At 33.5% G+C, this 17240-nt stretch overlaps 1 protein-coding gene across 1 annotated transcript; it reads right to left on the minus strand.

Annotated features, from left to right (window-relative positions):
- Positions 1–4177: 4177 nt before the first annotated feature.
- sage (salivary gland-expressed bHLH) lies at positions 4178–15804 on the minus strand. The gene is made up of 3 exons (XM_075313602.1): positions 14863–15804; positions 4743–4875; positions 4178–4660 (listed from the first exon to the last, which is right to left on the minus strand). The coding sequence occupies exons 1-3, from the start codon at positions 15518–15520 to the stop codon at positions 4402–4404; spliced, it is 1050 nt and encodes a 349-aa protein (XP_075169717.1). The 5' UTR covers positions 15521–15804; the 3' UTR covers positions 4178–4401.
- Positions 15805–17240: the final 1436 nt, after the last annotated feature.

Here is a 17240-nt window from a genome sequence, read left to right on the forward strand (position 1 = left end):
TTTAATCAGCTGGCAAAAAATTGGGGCATTAGAGGTTTAATTATATTGATTACTGGTAATTATACTGAAGAATATTAACCTAATATGAAAGATTATGCAACCTAAATTTTCGGGCATGCCAGTTACATCATATTAAGAAAAAATTTAATTAAAAAACAGATATTTTAATTAAAAGCAAGTTCATATTCCTTGCTTTACAATTTTTTTCTTTAATTTAGGACACAAATCTTTTAAATTGGCTTCCCTCCGAGAAAGTCGTAAGACTTTGAAGTAATGTAATTTTTCCTTAAAGTAAAACATTTTTGATTTAAAGAAATCTTTAAATTAATTGAGATATTGAATCTTTGAAAAAAATAAAATTTATAATTAGTACCAATAGCGATCAAGCCTGGGACAATTTAAATAGATCTAATATTTCGATTGTTTATCGACTATAAACAAAGTTTTGTTATTAAAATGCAAAATATTTTTATTTATATAATTTGATTTGAAATTATTTTGTTTTTATAATAAATTTGTTTGCTGATTTAAAAACGTTGTTAAGTCTTTGTCAATTGTCATAAAATCACATTTTAGTTCAAACTCAACATATCATCAATATCATCATAAATTTCACTAAAACAATCCCACAATACTACCAACCGAAAAGGATAGTAAATCAGAATACCATTTACTATTGAATTTGGAATAAAAATTAGAATATTCATATATTTTTAAAAACTGGAGCAAAACTTAACCAATTGTACGGATAGGACATTGCAAACATTTAATGGAAATAAACAACATTATGTAAGCATATACAAAATTTATTAGAAAGTGCTTTATAATAGATTTTCTCTTAGTAAATATTATTATAACATTAATTCAATAGAAATATATATTCATATGAAAATACAATGCAATAAATTCATAATTATAAAGATTTATAACCATATTATAGATACATATAAATATTTCAATATATACCCTTAGATATGTATGTATAAACAAATGTTGCATTTTTTAAAAAAAATTATTATATTAAATTTGTTTTTGTTTTCTTTTGTAATAACGAAATGAATAAAAGATAAAAAAATCTGCAGTTTATTAAATTTAACTGAGCCCAAAGGTATGCTATAAAAAAGTAAGAATTGAAGATATGAATTTGAGATTGTACTAAACGAACTGAGCTTCCGCTGTTGCCCGACTATTCTTGCCAGACGACACTGCCACCGGTTAAGTTGGATCGTATCGCCTAAAACGTGTATCGATTTATTTTAAAATTAGCAAATTTAGAGTAACTGGATCGAAAAACTTCTTAGTAGGGATCAGTGAATGATACACGCAAAAAAATATTTTTTTCCTCCCACACCCAGAAAAAAGTGACCCCTTCTTTATGTTAAAATGAACTCATTGTGAAGAAAGTTGAACTTCGTATAGCGCCAAAGACATTTTTATTTTTTTGAACGATGTGATTTTCGTTGAAATTAGGTAGAATGCATTCCATATATTAGTTAACATTTTCCTATATTTATGCACCACTATACTACAGAATGAAAAAATTTAATTGAATTGAATTCATATATGGAATGATTTTATTGAACTTTTTTCATTCATTGGGACAAATCTTACATATTTGTGGTAAACCTTTTACTTCACAATTAAATACAGTTTTATTTATTTATATAGGCAGTTTTTTTCTCTTAAATAAAAGACATGCTTTATTAATATATTAAATATATTTATTAAGAATCAACAGCATCGACAGGCCTTGAAATATTAGTTTATTATTCCACTATTTCCAATTTCCATGTAATGTCATCAACTGTAAAACGCATTTTTCTTTCTTCTTGTACCTTTCACTTTTAATAAGTTGCTGCGTAACGAGTTTGTCCTCCTTTTACAATTTCAATACCTACAAATAAAAAAAAATCATAAACCAATTTTTTCACAAAAGGTTAGCGTCACTGAATGTTACCTGTTAATTGAAGATTCCAAAATGAAGACGAATGAAGGGGTTGTTATTCTGTTTTCTTTCTTTATACACCATCACGAACATAGTTTTTTCTCGCTAATTTAAAATAACAAATATTATATATATTTTATTTATTATTTATTATATTATTTTACTATATTATTTTTTAACAATCCCTCCGTATACCATAACAACGCGATTCCAACTTAAAAAACAACCCACGCGCAAGCATACCGATTACATCGATGGCAGTTATCGATTACACGTAGATAAAAGAAATATAGGAAAATGTCCTATATTCTAACAAGTGTGTCTCCTTAAGTTTTAAAAGGATTGAATACTTCTTAGTACGAATGAACTAAAATATTTTTCTATGCCAAGTGTTATTCGTATGTATGATAAGCTTTCTATAATAAAGGAAGTCAGAATTATCATTTTATAAGAAATTTTACTAAATTTGAGGAAACTTGGTTTTAGTTCGGTTTTTGTTTATTTTTACGAATGCTTTGTTATCAGTGAATAAAATTTTCTTGTTCAGTAGTAATTTCTTATACCCAGCGAAGAAAACAGTATTAGTAAAATTCCATGCCTTATTCTAGTTAATGAACTATTCCTAACTGCTTTAAGTTTAGAATTTTTTTACTGAAGCAAGTAAATTTTATTATTTTAAACAAAAATTTAACTTAATGGAAATAAATTGGCTAAACTAAATTGATGAACATTTTTTTCCTTTAGTTCCGAAGGCACTTTTTTTTTGGTGCAAACGAAATATCGTTTTCCATTTGCTTTTCGCTGTAAGGAAGTGTGTTTGGAAGTAAAGTATAAATTTTTTGTGATAAAAGTTGATTCTTTTACTGAACGCACATGAGTCGATGTAAAGAAACTTTATTCAACAGAAATATACCTTTAGTTGGCCACTTAAAAAAAATACATCTTTTGGAAATGGAAATAATTTATTTTTGCCAATATATACCAAAAATATCACATTCCATAAAAGACTAACGGTACGGTCACACTGGGCAAGAATTTGACAGCAATCTAAAAAGAAACAAACAAGGAACCAGAAATTTAGCTCATATTGGATATATAACATCATGATAAGAATGTTTTCCAAAAACCGTATCCAGATGGTCCTGGAAAAAATTGGCACTCATTTTGGGCAAATATTTACCTAATGTGACCATACCCTAAGGCACCAATTTAAAAACAGTAACAACATTTTTTTAAAGAAAAATAGGAATTTTGTTATTGTTTTTTATGAAATTATGAAGTCGCGTTTTTTGTTATCTAGTTCTAGAACAACCGTCAATCATTTTCTCCATATCATGGAAAATCAATCCATGAAATGAACAGTTCATGGGAGAACAATCTAAGTGAGCCTGAGTGTGGGCTGCCACTTTAGCCTAACCTATGGGAGAGCCCAGTTTACCTACTACAGAAAATATTCTTTGCGTATTTTCAGGCGTCACAATTAGCCCCAGGATAACACTATGGGTTGGAAAGGAAGAAATGCTCAAAATTAACGCATTAGTTCGGTTTTATGTAAAGGCACCGAACACATAATTAATTTTAAAGGGATACAAGATCAAACTTTACGAAAACTATTGCCTATAAAAGGAATTAATTAATACAACATGGCAAAAAGGTTGCACAAAAATGTAAAAAGTATTACATTTAGTGGCACAACAAAAAGAAGTGGCACAAATGTATCAATTCTTCAAAAATGGGACAAATTTGCCACTAAAATAGTACAATGATAATAACACTGGCCGAAAGGAGATTTTTAATATGTTAAAAAATTGGACTTTTCGAAATTTTGAAAAAAGTCGCAGTAGAACTATAACTCGCCTCGCCTCATTTTTACCGCACAATGGCCACCAAAATCTATAGATCTCTATCCGCTCTTGGTGCATATTGTAGAGTAAGATGACCAAAGTTTTGATCATCTCAAGACAGCGCATCTCCAGGATTGGGCCAAAATACCGCAGAGCTGCTTTTGTACAGTGTGTGATTACTTTGTCGGCCATAATTCCGGCCAATTCTAACAAAATTAAACTGGTACTAAAATTTGGTTATAACCAACATTTTTTGTTTGTGAACAATTCATATAAAAAAAATTAAGCGCTTTACTTTGTTGAATTACATATCAAACACCATGTATTGGAAACGATTTTTACTCTCAATTGTGGTATTTTAAATAAATTTTGACGAAAATTTAATTTGATGAAAGTCACCCTATTATGACTTTATCTTTTAGTGTATTTATTTTTTCAATGGTTTTAAATCATTACAAAATTCTGTTTCAAATCCAATTTGTTTATCATTACATTATTTCTTGGTAAGGCGTTACAGATGCTCACACCGTGTGGGTTTTAATTCTGAACTTTCTTAAAATTTCTTTGGTATTCTCATATTGCGAGTTTGTCGCAATCATTGGTAGTCTTCCATTAATCCCATTTGTCATGGCTCGAATTGTTTGATATGAAATTTTCATTCCAGACATTGTGATGTGATTCATCCACGGAATCCTTTTCATTGACATCTTCGTATGATGAGGTAGATTTACGATTTTCGTAGCGAAATGTCTGTGATCGCCTGCGCATACTCATCTCAGTCAAATATTCAACAGCGTTTTGCGGTGTAGATATAGAATCATCCGAAGCTTTCAGACAATCCTGCAGATGATTGATGTAATTGATGGCAATTCTGAAAGAATATGTTAAAATTTTATCAAATCATATAATTTTGATGAAATAGTAATAATTAATAAATAAAATTGAGTCCATACCTTAAACTTTCAATTTTGGAATATTTTTTACCATTTGGCTTCGATATGGGCAATTTGGAACGCAGCAGATCAAATGCTCGATTCATGTCACGCATTCGGGTTCGCTCGCGATCACAGGCAGTCTTTTTGTAGTCTGAAAGTAAAATTAATAAAAATTGAGAAATCGATGTACTTATATGGCAAAATTAAACAAAATTATGGTAAAGGCTGAAATTCAAGCCGTTGTGACATGAAATGGCGAAAAGTTCCAAAAGGCTTTCTTTCAGATGAAAATTTTCCTATGCTTACTCCATTCGTAACACATTCTCCAGATTTGGACCGGTGATAGTTCCTTCTGTGTCCCATCTTAGAATTGCTGCTGCTGTACAAAAAAAAATCAGTCGGCAACGGAGGCCACCGCCGAAACAGAGCTTTAATTTGCAGGCCTCACGAAAATATGTTTTTCAGAGGGGTTAGGTTAGGTTAAAGTGGCAGCCCGATTAAGATTCAGGCTCACTTAGACTATTCAGTCCATTGTGATATCACATTAACTAAAAGTACCTATTACATATGGGCACTTCTAGTTTTAACCGTTGAACCTTCTCGATTATTTTCTTCTGTTGAACCAACCAGATTGTTCCAAAAACATTAGCAGACTGCTTAAGTTAACGTTTTCCAGGTCCGCTAGTAATCTGAAGCTATATGCCCCTAAAATTTGCTTACGCCTTACACAAAATGCAGGACACTCACACAAGAGGTGTTTTATTGATTCCTTTTCCTCCGCATCATGACAGCTCATACAATAGTCATTATACTTCGCACCAATAGTTTTTTCAAAATCGCCTATCAGGCAGCGACCCGTTATAGCAGATATCAGGAGTGATATCTGGCGTCTCGAGAACACTAGCATATCTAGTGTGCGGTTTAAGTTTAAATGGGGCCATATTTGCTTGGTGTCGTTACAACCCTTACAATTCTCCCATCGAACATTTGCCATCATGACAGCTTTCTCACGCAGTAAGAGCTTGCAGGTAGCCAGAGGCACACCAACAGATTCTAGTTCCCCTGGAATATGTAAGGTAGTTCCTAGCCTTGCTAGCTCATCTGCTTCGCAGTTCCCCGGTATGTTCCTGTGGCCAGGCACCCATATTAGGTGAATATTGTGCTGCTCAGCCATCTCATTGAGAGATTTGCGGCAGTCGATGGCCGTTTTCGAGTTGAGGAACACAGAGTCCAAGGATTTTATTGCAGGTTGACTGTCTGAGTATATATTAATGCCAATATTGCTTGGAGCATTACTTCTCAGCCAATTCACCACTTCTCTCATTGCTAATATTTCAGCCTGAAAAACACTACAGTGATCAGGTAATCTTTTCGCTATTCGAAGTTCCAGATCTTTAGAATATACTCCGAAACCCACTTGGCCATCCAATTTGGAGCCATCAGTGTAGAAATCTATATATCTTTTATTCCCCGGGGTCCGTGTACACCACGCCTCACTGTTGGGAATTAGAGTCTCAAACTTTTTGTCGGAAAGTGGACTCGCCAAAGTGTAATCCACTACGTTAGGCACATCTGGCATTATTTTGAGGACCGAACTGTGACCGTAACTTTTTTCCGACCACAGCGATAGCTCGCGCAACCGCACAGCCGTTGTTGCAGCTGACTGTTTGGCCAAAATGTCTAAAGGCAATAGATGCAGTATGACATTAAGGGAGTTTGTTCCTGTCTTGCTGAATGCACCTGAGATACACAAGCACGCCATACGCTGAACTTTGTCTAAACTTGTCGGCTGGTGAAGTGCCGGCCACCAGACTACAACACCATATAGCATTATAGGTCTAACCACTGCCATGTATAGCCAATGTACAATTTTTGGTTTTAGTCCCCACTTTTTCCCTATTGCCTTTTTGCACGAGTATAAAGCTACCGTTGCTTTCCTCGCCCTTTCTTCAATATTAAGCTTAAAGTTCAGCTTCCTGTCCAAAATAACGCCAAGGTATTTGCACACTCCCTAAAGGGAATTTCAATACCCCCTAAGGAAATGGGCCTAGAGGGGTTAAAATGTTTGCTCGCTTTATTCAACTGACGATAAGTTGAGCCCATCCCGGTGCGAGGAATATGTCACCGTGTGAACAGTTCATGTGATATTTGTGCCCCACATGTGTCTTTTTTAAGCCTTTTCACAATAGACTGAATGAATAGTCTCAGTGAGCCTACAATAATGGGTTACTAATATACCTAACATAACCAAAGCATTTTCTTCCATGTATCGTTGAATTGGGCTAATAATTCCAAGTAGTCGATACACAAACAGAAAACATTACATTCCAAAATCGTGAACATACGGGAACAAATTGAAACGGAAACGTTCACAAAAGAGGCGGACTATTTTCGGCGTTCGGTTCTCTTTGGCCATGAAGACTTGTAAAAATCGTTAGACGTTGGCAATGTGTTTGACAGTTAACGCGTGTGGAGCAGACAATCCAGGTTCGAGCCACGGTAGCGGAAAAATTTTAGATGTAGATACATTAAGGCCGGTACTATGTTCATTCTTGCGAAAAATTTTTATGGAAACCATTATTTCGCACATAGAAAGCGGCGTTTTTTTAGGTAGCTTGGAGCGCTATTTTACAGGGAGCGATATTGGATTAAGTTGGTGGTGTTGCTTGTTTTTACAAAATAACATTTTATTTTTCCTTGGGCAATTGATCTGCTATTCCTTTGATCCTTTGTATAGTTTCGGAACAAAAATATGGTCCGTGTTTGATTTATAAACCCGCACAAATAGTTTTTAATAAATAAATTATTTCTTAATTCACATTGCAAATGGCGCCGTGCTATAAACGCATTTTTTGGTTTTGTATGGAGTTTCAACGCGAAAACCGAACAGAGTACCGGCCTTTAGGTTAGATTAGGTGGCAGCCCGATGTATCAGGCTCACTTAGACTATTCAGTCCATTGTGATACCACATTGGTGAACTTCTCTCTTATCACTGAGTGCTGCCCGATTCCATGTTAAGCTCAATGACAAGGGACCTCCTTTTTATAGCCGAGTCCGAACGGCGTTCCACATTGCAGTGAAACCACATACAGAAGCTTTGAAACCCTCAGAAATGTTACCAGCATTACTGAGGTGGGATAATCCACCGCTGAAAAACTTTTTGGTGTTCGGTCGAAGCAGGAATCGAACCCACGACCTTGTGTATGCAAGGCGGGTATTCTAACCATTGCCCCACGTTGGCTCCCAAAAAAAAATAGATACATTTGTTACGTAAATTTAGTGTAAAATGTGTAAATTAGAATTCATACTAAAGTTACTGTATACGATTAAAAAAAACAAACAAAAAATGTGTAAAAAAATTTCTAGATTTTTTTGGTATTTAAGGACCGAAACGGAACACAATTTTATATAAAAAATTATTATAATCCAAAAAAAAATGTTCGATGCGGTATTCGAATCTGGGTCCTCTCAGCTCTTGTTTGACATTGAAAGTTAAATCGCCCATTCCTGCACCCTCACAAAAAATCGCTTCTGTAACATATACTCCCAAACATATTTTGCTTCAAGCATATACATTTTTGGGTATTGCCCAAACATTTATATGTTTGATCTCTACCAATATATAATATGTTTGAAAGCATATTGGTCTAAACAATATATGTTTGGGTAGTCTAAGTTCCAAACATTTTGTATTTTTGCATCCAAATTCAATAATGTTGTCTTCCAAAAAACAATATGTTATTATGTGACCATATAATATGTTTGGAAGCATTTTGCACCCAAACAATATTGTGCTCAAAATTTTATTTATTTATTTATATATTTACAATCATAATGAATTATGAAAATAAACAGGTAATATAGGTGCTAACAACATAGGTTTTCGACCTGAATGCTCAAAATTTTGTTTCTGTCCAATTGTATATTCCACGACATCTTTCTCACTTCCAGGAGATTTTTTAGTTCTTAGCACCTTTTTCTGTAATACAAACATTGTAGAAGAAATTATTCAATTTTATGATTTTTTTTATTTTAATTTTACCTTTTGCCGGACGGGGATTCGAACAGCGGACCACACAGTTTGTAAGGATCAAAGAAGTAGCTGATCAATTGCCCAAGAAAAAATAAAATGTTAATTTTGTAATAACAAGCAACAACCACCAACTTAATTCAATATCGCTCCCTGTTAAATAGCGCTCCAAGCTACTAAACACATATATGTTTATAAGCTATTTCTAAATTAATATATGTTTGCATTCAAGCATATTATATTTACAAACATTTTATGTCCCAAACATAATATGTTCTAACATATTAACATATATGTCCCAAACATGTTATGCTAGTTTATGAACATTATATGCTTGCACTCAAAAATATTGTGTTTAAAAATTTGTGTTCCAAACATATAATGTTTATTGCCGCAGAGTATATACGGCCTTAAGTTCGGCCAGACCGAAGCTTATGTACCCTCCATCATGGATTGCGTAGAAACTTCTTCTAAACACTGCCATCCACAATCGAATTACTTAAGTTGCGGTAACGCTTGCCGATGGCAAGGTATCCTAAAACCTCCTAACACCACCTTCTAAATTGTATGTAAGTCCATACGTGGTATATATTAAATCAAAAAAGATCGATCCAATACGTATATAATTCAGTTTGACAAAGTAGACATAAAATTTTGACAAAATTTTCTACAGAAATAAAATTTTAACAAAATTTTCTATAGAAATAAAACTTTCACAAAATTTTCTATAGAAATAAAAATGTTGGCAAAATTTTCTATAGAAAGAAAATTATGAAAAAAAATTCTACAGAAATAAAATTTTAACAAAATTTTATGGACCGAATAAAATTTGAACAAAATTTTCTATAGAAATAAAATTTTGACAATATTTTCTATAGAAATAAAATTTTGACTATGATGAAAATTTTATTATGAACCGAATAAAATTTTAACAAAATTTTCTCTAGAAATAAAATTTTGACAAAATTTTCTATAGAAAAAAAATTTTAACAAAATTTTCTATAGAAATAAAATTTGGTAGATTATTTTTGGCTCTAGTGGCAACCATGATTATGAACCGATATGGACCACAATTTGGGTATGGTTGTTAGCGACCATATACTAACACCACGTTCCTAATTTGAACCGGATCGGATGAATTTTGCTCCTCCAAGAGGCTCCGGAGGTCAAATCTGGAGAACGTTTTATATGGGGGCTATATATAATTATGGACCGATATGGACCAATTCTGGCACGGTTGTTAGAGACCATATACCAACATCATGTACCAAATTTCAGCCGGATCGGATGAAATATGCTTCTCTTAGAGGCTCCACAAGCCAAATCTGGGGATCGGTTTATATGGGGGCTATATATAATTAAGGACCGATATGGACCAATTTTTGCGTGGTTGTTAGAGACCATATACCAACACCATGTTCCAAATTACAACCGGATCGGATGAAATTTGCTTCTCTTTTAGTCTCCGCAAGCCAAATCTGGGGATCGGTTTATATGGGGGCTATATATAATTATGGACCGATGTGGACCAATTTTTGCATGGTTATTAGAGACCATATACAAACACCATATACCAAATTTCAGCCGGATCGGATGAAATATGCTTCCGTTAGAGGCTCCACAAGCCAAATCTGAGGGTCCCTTTATATGGGGGCTATACGTAAAAGTGGACCGATATGGCCCATTTTCAATACCATCCGACCTACATCGATAACAACTACTTGTGCCAAGTTTCAAGTCGATAGCTTGTTTCGTTCGGAAGTTAGCGTGATTTCAACAGACGGACGGGCGGACGGACGGACGGGCGGACGGACGGACATGCTTAGATCGACTCAGAATTTCACCACGACCCAGAATATATATACTTTATGGGATCTTAGAGCAATATTTCGATGTGTTACAAACGGAATGACAAAGTTAATATACCCCCATCCTATGATGGAGGGTATAAAAATTTACTCAATTCGTACTTCTCACAAAATAGTTAATTATTTCTTTAAATATGTGAATTGTACGACAAATGCTCCCGCCTTGAACTTCGTATGGCACTAAAGACATTCTTGCAATTTTGAACTTCCATTTTTTCCTTCAAACTACAAAATTTTCTTTAACAAGTGAAAAAATGAATTATGTCTAATAAATTTTCATGAATATGTTGAACAATGTTTACTTATTTTTGTGATATCGGAGTGATGTCGGCTTTTGTAATTTTCCAAAAATAATCTAAATTTTCTAAGAATAACCAAAATTTTTCTTACTATTGGGTTCACTGTTTTTTCAGAGCATGTAAACAATTGGAAGTAACCAATTGCCACATTAAAAATATATACACACAAATAAAATTTTCATTAAAAGTATTTTCTACCAATGCACTATGGGCGAAATCAAGATTTTAGCGGCAAAAAGTACTTCCCAACAAGCTAACTTCACAAAATTTGGCGAGTATGGTTGTAGTTATAAAAAAAGATTTCAGAAAAAAATGGGCGGGCCACGCCCACTTTTTTTCAAAGTAATGGCTGAAATACGTTTTAGCTAGTTAGGCTTACTAAAATGTGAAAAGCTAATTAAGAAAAGTGGGCGGACCACGCCCACTATAAAAAATATTGAGTTCTACAAACCAATTAATTTATTTTTAGATAATTTATTAATATTTTTAAAGAAGTTATTAATTTAAATAAAAGAAAAACGTTACTAATATATATATAAAAGACTTAATTAATCACATTATATTTCTTCGTTTTCATCTGCTTCTAACTCCAGTGAATAATTATTTAAAGACTCTAGACTATAATCAGAATCAGAGCTATAGTTACAATTAGAGGCTTCTTTAGATGTTGAAGGTTGTAATAATTTTGGTGGAAGTTCAGGCATTTTGAAAAGGTGTATAACTTCTCGAGGAAATGGAAGTTTTTTTGAATTATTTGTACGTTCTCGCAAACAAAAACTTGATATATATGGATCAGAGCTATCCATAGCCCTATGATACATGTCAAGTATATTATGCACTCTTGAATCCTTTCGAGCGTGTCCTATTCGATCTTTTTTATAATATTTGTTTCGGGCCTCAGATGCATTTTCTGCAAGACAACCCACGGGTACGATAGAAGCCTCAATTATTTGAGATGAATGCACTAGTATCTTGTGCATTGTGGCAGACATCGGGTACCATTCGTAGTATTTGAAATATATTTTACTGGTTTTAATGCAATGAGCACGAAACCTTTGAGCATCGATTTCGAATTCGGAAGATAGAGCAATTAAAATTGTGTGTAAATGTTTCAAAAAGTCAATATTTACAGAAGTAATAGATGCTAAAAGTTCTGTACGAGAAAATGCTCTTCTCGCTGTGTTCCCATCATTAGTGTTGCCGCTGCCATTTGCTTTAGGCTTATCGACATGGAGGCCCATTTGAAGCAAAAACTGTTTCTGAATTTGTTGTTTCTTTTCTGCTAAAACTTTTTTCTCTTCTTTTCCTCGAACTTGCCATTTTTTCAAGTCTAGCTTATATGACAGTTTTAAAACAAACTCAAAACTACGAATCCACGCATGCAAAGGGCTTATTCCAAACTTCAAGGCGTCAGATTTTGCTTCAAACTGAGGAGAATCAAAGTTTTTTATAGTTCGAAATTGATTTGGACCAGAGTGACAGATGGGACATTGCTGTGCACTTTTAGTTTTCGTCAACACGTTTAACACTTTACCATCTATTAATGTCATATATAAATCATATGTTACTCTAATTTGTCTCCCATTACTTAGCGTGTATTGCAAAGATTTCAGCTTCTCAATCTGCTCGTTTATGTTATGGTTTTCAGTTAAAATGTGCTCCTTTGTTTCTTTAACAAACTCCACTTTTAAAGGCCTACAAAAGCGTACTGATTGAGGTGTACGGTTTACCCAAATATTATCACCAGTTGATGAAATTATTTTAATTGGAATGACTGATGTGACAAACAGGGACTGATCGAAACTTTCTGAGGTATTTTCCACAAATTTTTGTTTGAACAAGCTGTGTCCAGTAGAACCATCAAACCCATAGCTCAAAATTAGGGTTGATTCTTCAATATCCATTGTACACAATACTTCGTCTTGATATGCAAAAATTCTTTTAGCTGTGTGGTCTACCAAATTTTGCAACGATACTTCGACAGAACTTTCATTCGCTTTAATTCCATCCGGTCTACATTGTAATTTTCTCTTATAGACTTTATCATAACTCGGAAAAATACCACTATTGTGTTTTATGTTTAATTGGCGCATATTGCAGTACTGCTGTTTAGTTAATCCGTTTTCTAACAAAAACATTAGAGCTTCATCAGGTGAAACTGGTGTAACTTCTTTACGGCTAGTATTAAGAAGTTTCCGAATTTTAGATGGCCGGTTTGGAGACATAGCAACTTGGTTAAGGACAAATTTCAAATCCGTTTCGTTGGAGTTTTTGGCCGATATAGAGGCAGCATGAACCAATAATTGTGCATTATCTCCCTGCTGGGAAGCTAATTCGGAAGCTAATCTCCTTTTATTTCTTTCTCTGCTGTTAACATAAGTTGTTTTTGGTCTCCCAGTAGCGTTACTTACTTTCGGTATAACAAAAACTGTGTCTAGATTCAACCACTCCTCGTTATATTTTCTGAATGCTTGTTCATTTCTGGATTGTTTTTCCCATTTTATTTTAATGAAATTCGATAAGCTCCGAGCTTTAGTACATATTAATGTACTTAATTTAGTGTGTAGGTCATGTGGAATCTTTCCTTTTATGTAATTCACAACATTTCTGTTGTTTCCCAACCAAAACTCAAATATTTCAGATTTTTAAACCTGAGTGTTTCTGAAAAAACATTTATAATTCATTCATTAGCAGTCAAATGCAGACAGTTTTACCATGACATAAAACGTGAGAGTTCTACAAATAATCACATGTAAAAATTTACCATGCCACTTCAAAACATTTTTAGTTTTACTCCACGAAAAACGATAAAACTGTTCAAAATTTCACAAAAAAGTACACACAAAAAACATCAAAATAAGTACGAAATACAAACATATAGCAAACTTTTTTTTTATATACAGTAAAAATACATACCTCGAGAATTAAAACTCATATTTACATTGATTTTTTTATAAAAATATTAAGTTAAAAACCCCTATTTAATTTTATAAATATTGCGTTGCTTCAATCTTGTTTACACCTGTTAAAAATTTTGCAAACATTACCAGCTGTTTGTACACAAACAGAGTTGCCAACTGTACCAATTTGTTTTGATTTTTTCTTATCAATATGTTGGCTAGTAAACAGCATCTAGAAAATTTTAAAAATTTAAAGTTGAAAAAATGACTTTTTGCCGCTAAAATCGTGATTTCGCCCATAGTGCAATGTATGCCTTAAGGTAGATACAATGTTCGGTTTTCGAGTTGAAAACCACTTAATTTTCTCGATTACTGCTTAAAATTCCTTAAATACCCAGCAAAAAATTTTTAAGTTCTTTCAAAGACACAACTTTAAAATCACTTCCAAAAGATGTTCTTTATTTTAACTACACAGGAAGTTCTTTTAATTCAATTATTTATAACTCGCATTTTTTCCAGTTTTTTTTTCCAATTTCAGGCAAATCGGATAAAAATGTCTAAAAGCCCAAGAAGTCAAATCACACCATCACTTGTTTATGAACCCAAAATACCTCTAGATTTTTAATTTCAGTTAAATCGGATAAAAATTCGCACGCTCAAGAACTCAAATCGGGATATCGTGCTATATGGGGCTATACCAAACCATGGACCGATACACCATATTCGGCACAATAAATTCGTTGTGCTACAAAAGGAATGACAAAACTTATTTTATCCTCATCACCATTCTATGGTGGTGGGTATACAAAATATGTTCCGACTTTATTCATTTTTTTTGGAATCGAATGGAGATCGGTCTCAATAATTAAAAAAAAGAGAAACAACTGTCTTCTCGCAACATTTTTAAGGTACGATTCGCGTATTATAGATAAAGGAAAATTATACTAAGTTTAGGAAAATATTTTGGTGACTCAATATAAATAGAAGTTTCGTTAAGATTATGACGATTTTTCCTATTGGCATCTAGTTTAAATATGTACCTTTTTCACTTTGAAGAACTTTTTCCTTCCAAATATTATTGATTTCTTTGCTTATCATATGTTCCTGAGCATGATGGCCATATGTCATATATATGGGTGGTGGTACTGTTTCCGATGCAGTTAATCTACCAATATCCTCTTCTGCAACGATACTACCATGGGCCCATGTATAGACAGTCTGGGGTATATGACCCGTATATGATGGAGCACCATTTAGGTGTGTAGCAGTCATGGATACAGGTGTGATTAGCGAAGTTGATAATGAAGAGAGAGATGCCGACGGTAATGACAAAGTATCTGCATATCGATTGGGATAGATAGCTCCATTTGCCAATGAAGAAGATGTGTGGTCATATGATGGATGTAATGACTGATGGTGCACATTAATGTTGTAGCTATTCAAATGCATATCCAAAGGATATTCCACCGAGTAATCTGAGGCCTCTATGGTAGGACCATGAGAACTGTTGTTAGTGTTATTAGATGTGCCTAATTCCAGAAGAACAGGTTTTTCATTTTCCGTTTCGGACTCGTAGTTTTTCACAATAACAGATTTATGCTGGGTTCCTTCGATAATGGGAGGTAGTTCGGTCAAATGCGGCGATGGTGGTGGCGGTGGACTAATATTATTTTCACTATGTACTATATGATCTTGCATTGTATTTTACTTTTTTGTTTCAACTTCCAATTCACATTTATTGTATTTTTGGTTTTTCTGTTTTCTTATTAGCGTTTTACTTGAAACATCACAGTTTATACAATTTTAATTAAATTTGAAACTTTATCCATTTCTATATTATCACACTCAGGGTATTGTCGTTATTTAAATTTAATCCGTATCAATTTAAAAATCCATTAAAAATGAGAAAACTTGCGACACGGAACCGAGCTTAACTTCAATCCGTCCGATATTCAATTAAATGGATCATTTATGGCATTCGAATGAATTCTCATTAGTGTCGCCAACCTATCGTAGGGAGATGAGCACCACCGCACAGGTTGACAAATAAAACTCACTCAATGGTTTCGAGATGTGGCTGATGAGTTATTAGTTTAGGTGTAAACGCATATGTGGGGGCGATAAAAATCACACTCAAACACACAGGTGAATTTAGTAAAAAAAAAAAAAACAATTTGAAATCCATATTGAGCGTAACGAAACGTTAATCTGTGAATGGTTATTACAGGATATTTGAGATCTTCAAAATGTGGATATGGGTATGGGGGTATATAAGTACACTGAAAATAAGATTGGTTTTGGTATACGAATCAAAGACTCGAGAAATCGTTCTAAGGAAACATTTGAGAGGCAATTAACTTCAGGTTTTGGGTATATAAAAATAAGGATTAAAGATAGAAGGAGCAATTGTTTATTTCGACAAGATTTAAAAGAGGAATTAAAACGAATAATTTTAATTTTAACAATTTGTTGGGGAAGCAGAGCAGCGTTCTTAACCTCACAGTGATGGTAATATAATTCCCAGGTAGTTGCAGTATTACAAAACACCAAAAACAACAAAATTCAAGTATTATATGTCAGTTTGAAACCGATAGTTACCTATGTAACCAGTAGTACCCGACATGTTTTTGAAAATAATAACCTGTGGCATATAAAATGTAACCAATAGTACCTACACGCAAAGATCGGAATCTTCCGACCATATCTGGAATATATGTAAAAAAAAACTTTGGTCGAAGCAGGGATCGAACCCACGACCCTTGGCATGCAAGTCGGACGTAGCAACCACTGCTCCACGGTGCCCAACTAAATGTATTTTTCTGTTAAATAAACTTTGTTTAATCGGCTCGTGGGCGCCGCAAGCTATGCTATATAAATATAACTTATATGGGTAATTATATATTGATGACAATAACGGCTACATAGCTCAGTGGATAGTGTGTTGGCTTACAAATTGCATGGTCCGCGGTTCGATTCTCCGTCCAGGCAAAAGGTAAAAAAAATTTAAAAATTTATAAAATTGTATAATTTCTTCTACATTGTTTGTATTACAGAAAAAGGTGCTAAGAACTAAAAAACTTCGTGGAAGTGAGAAAGATGTGAGGGAAAATGCAATTAGCCAAAAATTTTTTTGAGTTAGTCTTTATGAAATTATTTTTACATCCTGGAAAAGAATAAACGTTTATCACAAAAAGTATATACTTTTCTTCCAAATACACTTCGTTTCAACGAAAAGCAAATGAGAAACGAGCTTTGTTTGTCTAAAATTTCGTTTGGGGGGAAAGAATTATTTTTTTGAGTGTATGTAACCAATAGTAACCATACATGTTTTGGACAATAGTAACCTGTTGAATGTAAAATGTAACCAATAGTTACAAGACATGTTTTTGACAGTTGGATGTACTCAGCTGAGAACAGC

This window comes from Haematobia irritans, chromosome 1 (genome assembly GCF_050003625.1).
Source record: "Haematobia irritans isolate KBUSLIRL chromosome 1, ASM5000362v1, whole genome shotgun sequence".
Classification (NCBI taxonomy): domain Eukaryota; kingdom Metazoa; phylum Arthropoda; class Insecta; order Diptera; family Muscidae; genus Haematobia; species Haematobia irritans.

What these genes read in the sequence shown, in the direction of transcription:
- sage (XM_075313602.1), bottom strand. Translation starts at nt 15,520, where the DNA reads ATGCAAGATCATATAGTACATAGTGAAAATAATATTAGTCCACCGCCA. An exon ending in AGTTCTTCAAAGTGAAAAAG is followed by an intron (nt 4,876 to 14,862) that starts GTACATATTTAA and finishes TTTTACTTTCAG; the next exon opens with ACTACAAAAAGACTGCCTGT. An exon ending in TCCAAAATTGAAAGTTTAAG is followed by an intron (nt 4,661 to 4,742) that starts GTATGGACTCAA and finishes ATATTCTTTCAG; the next exon opens with AATTGCCATCAATTACATCA.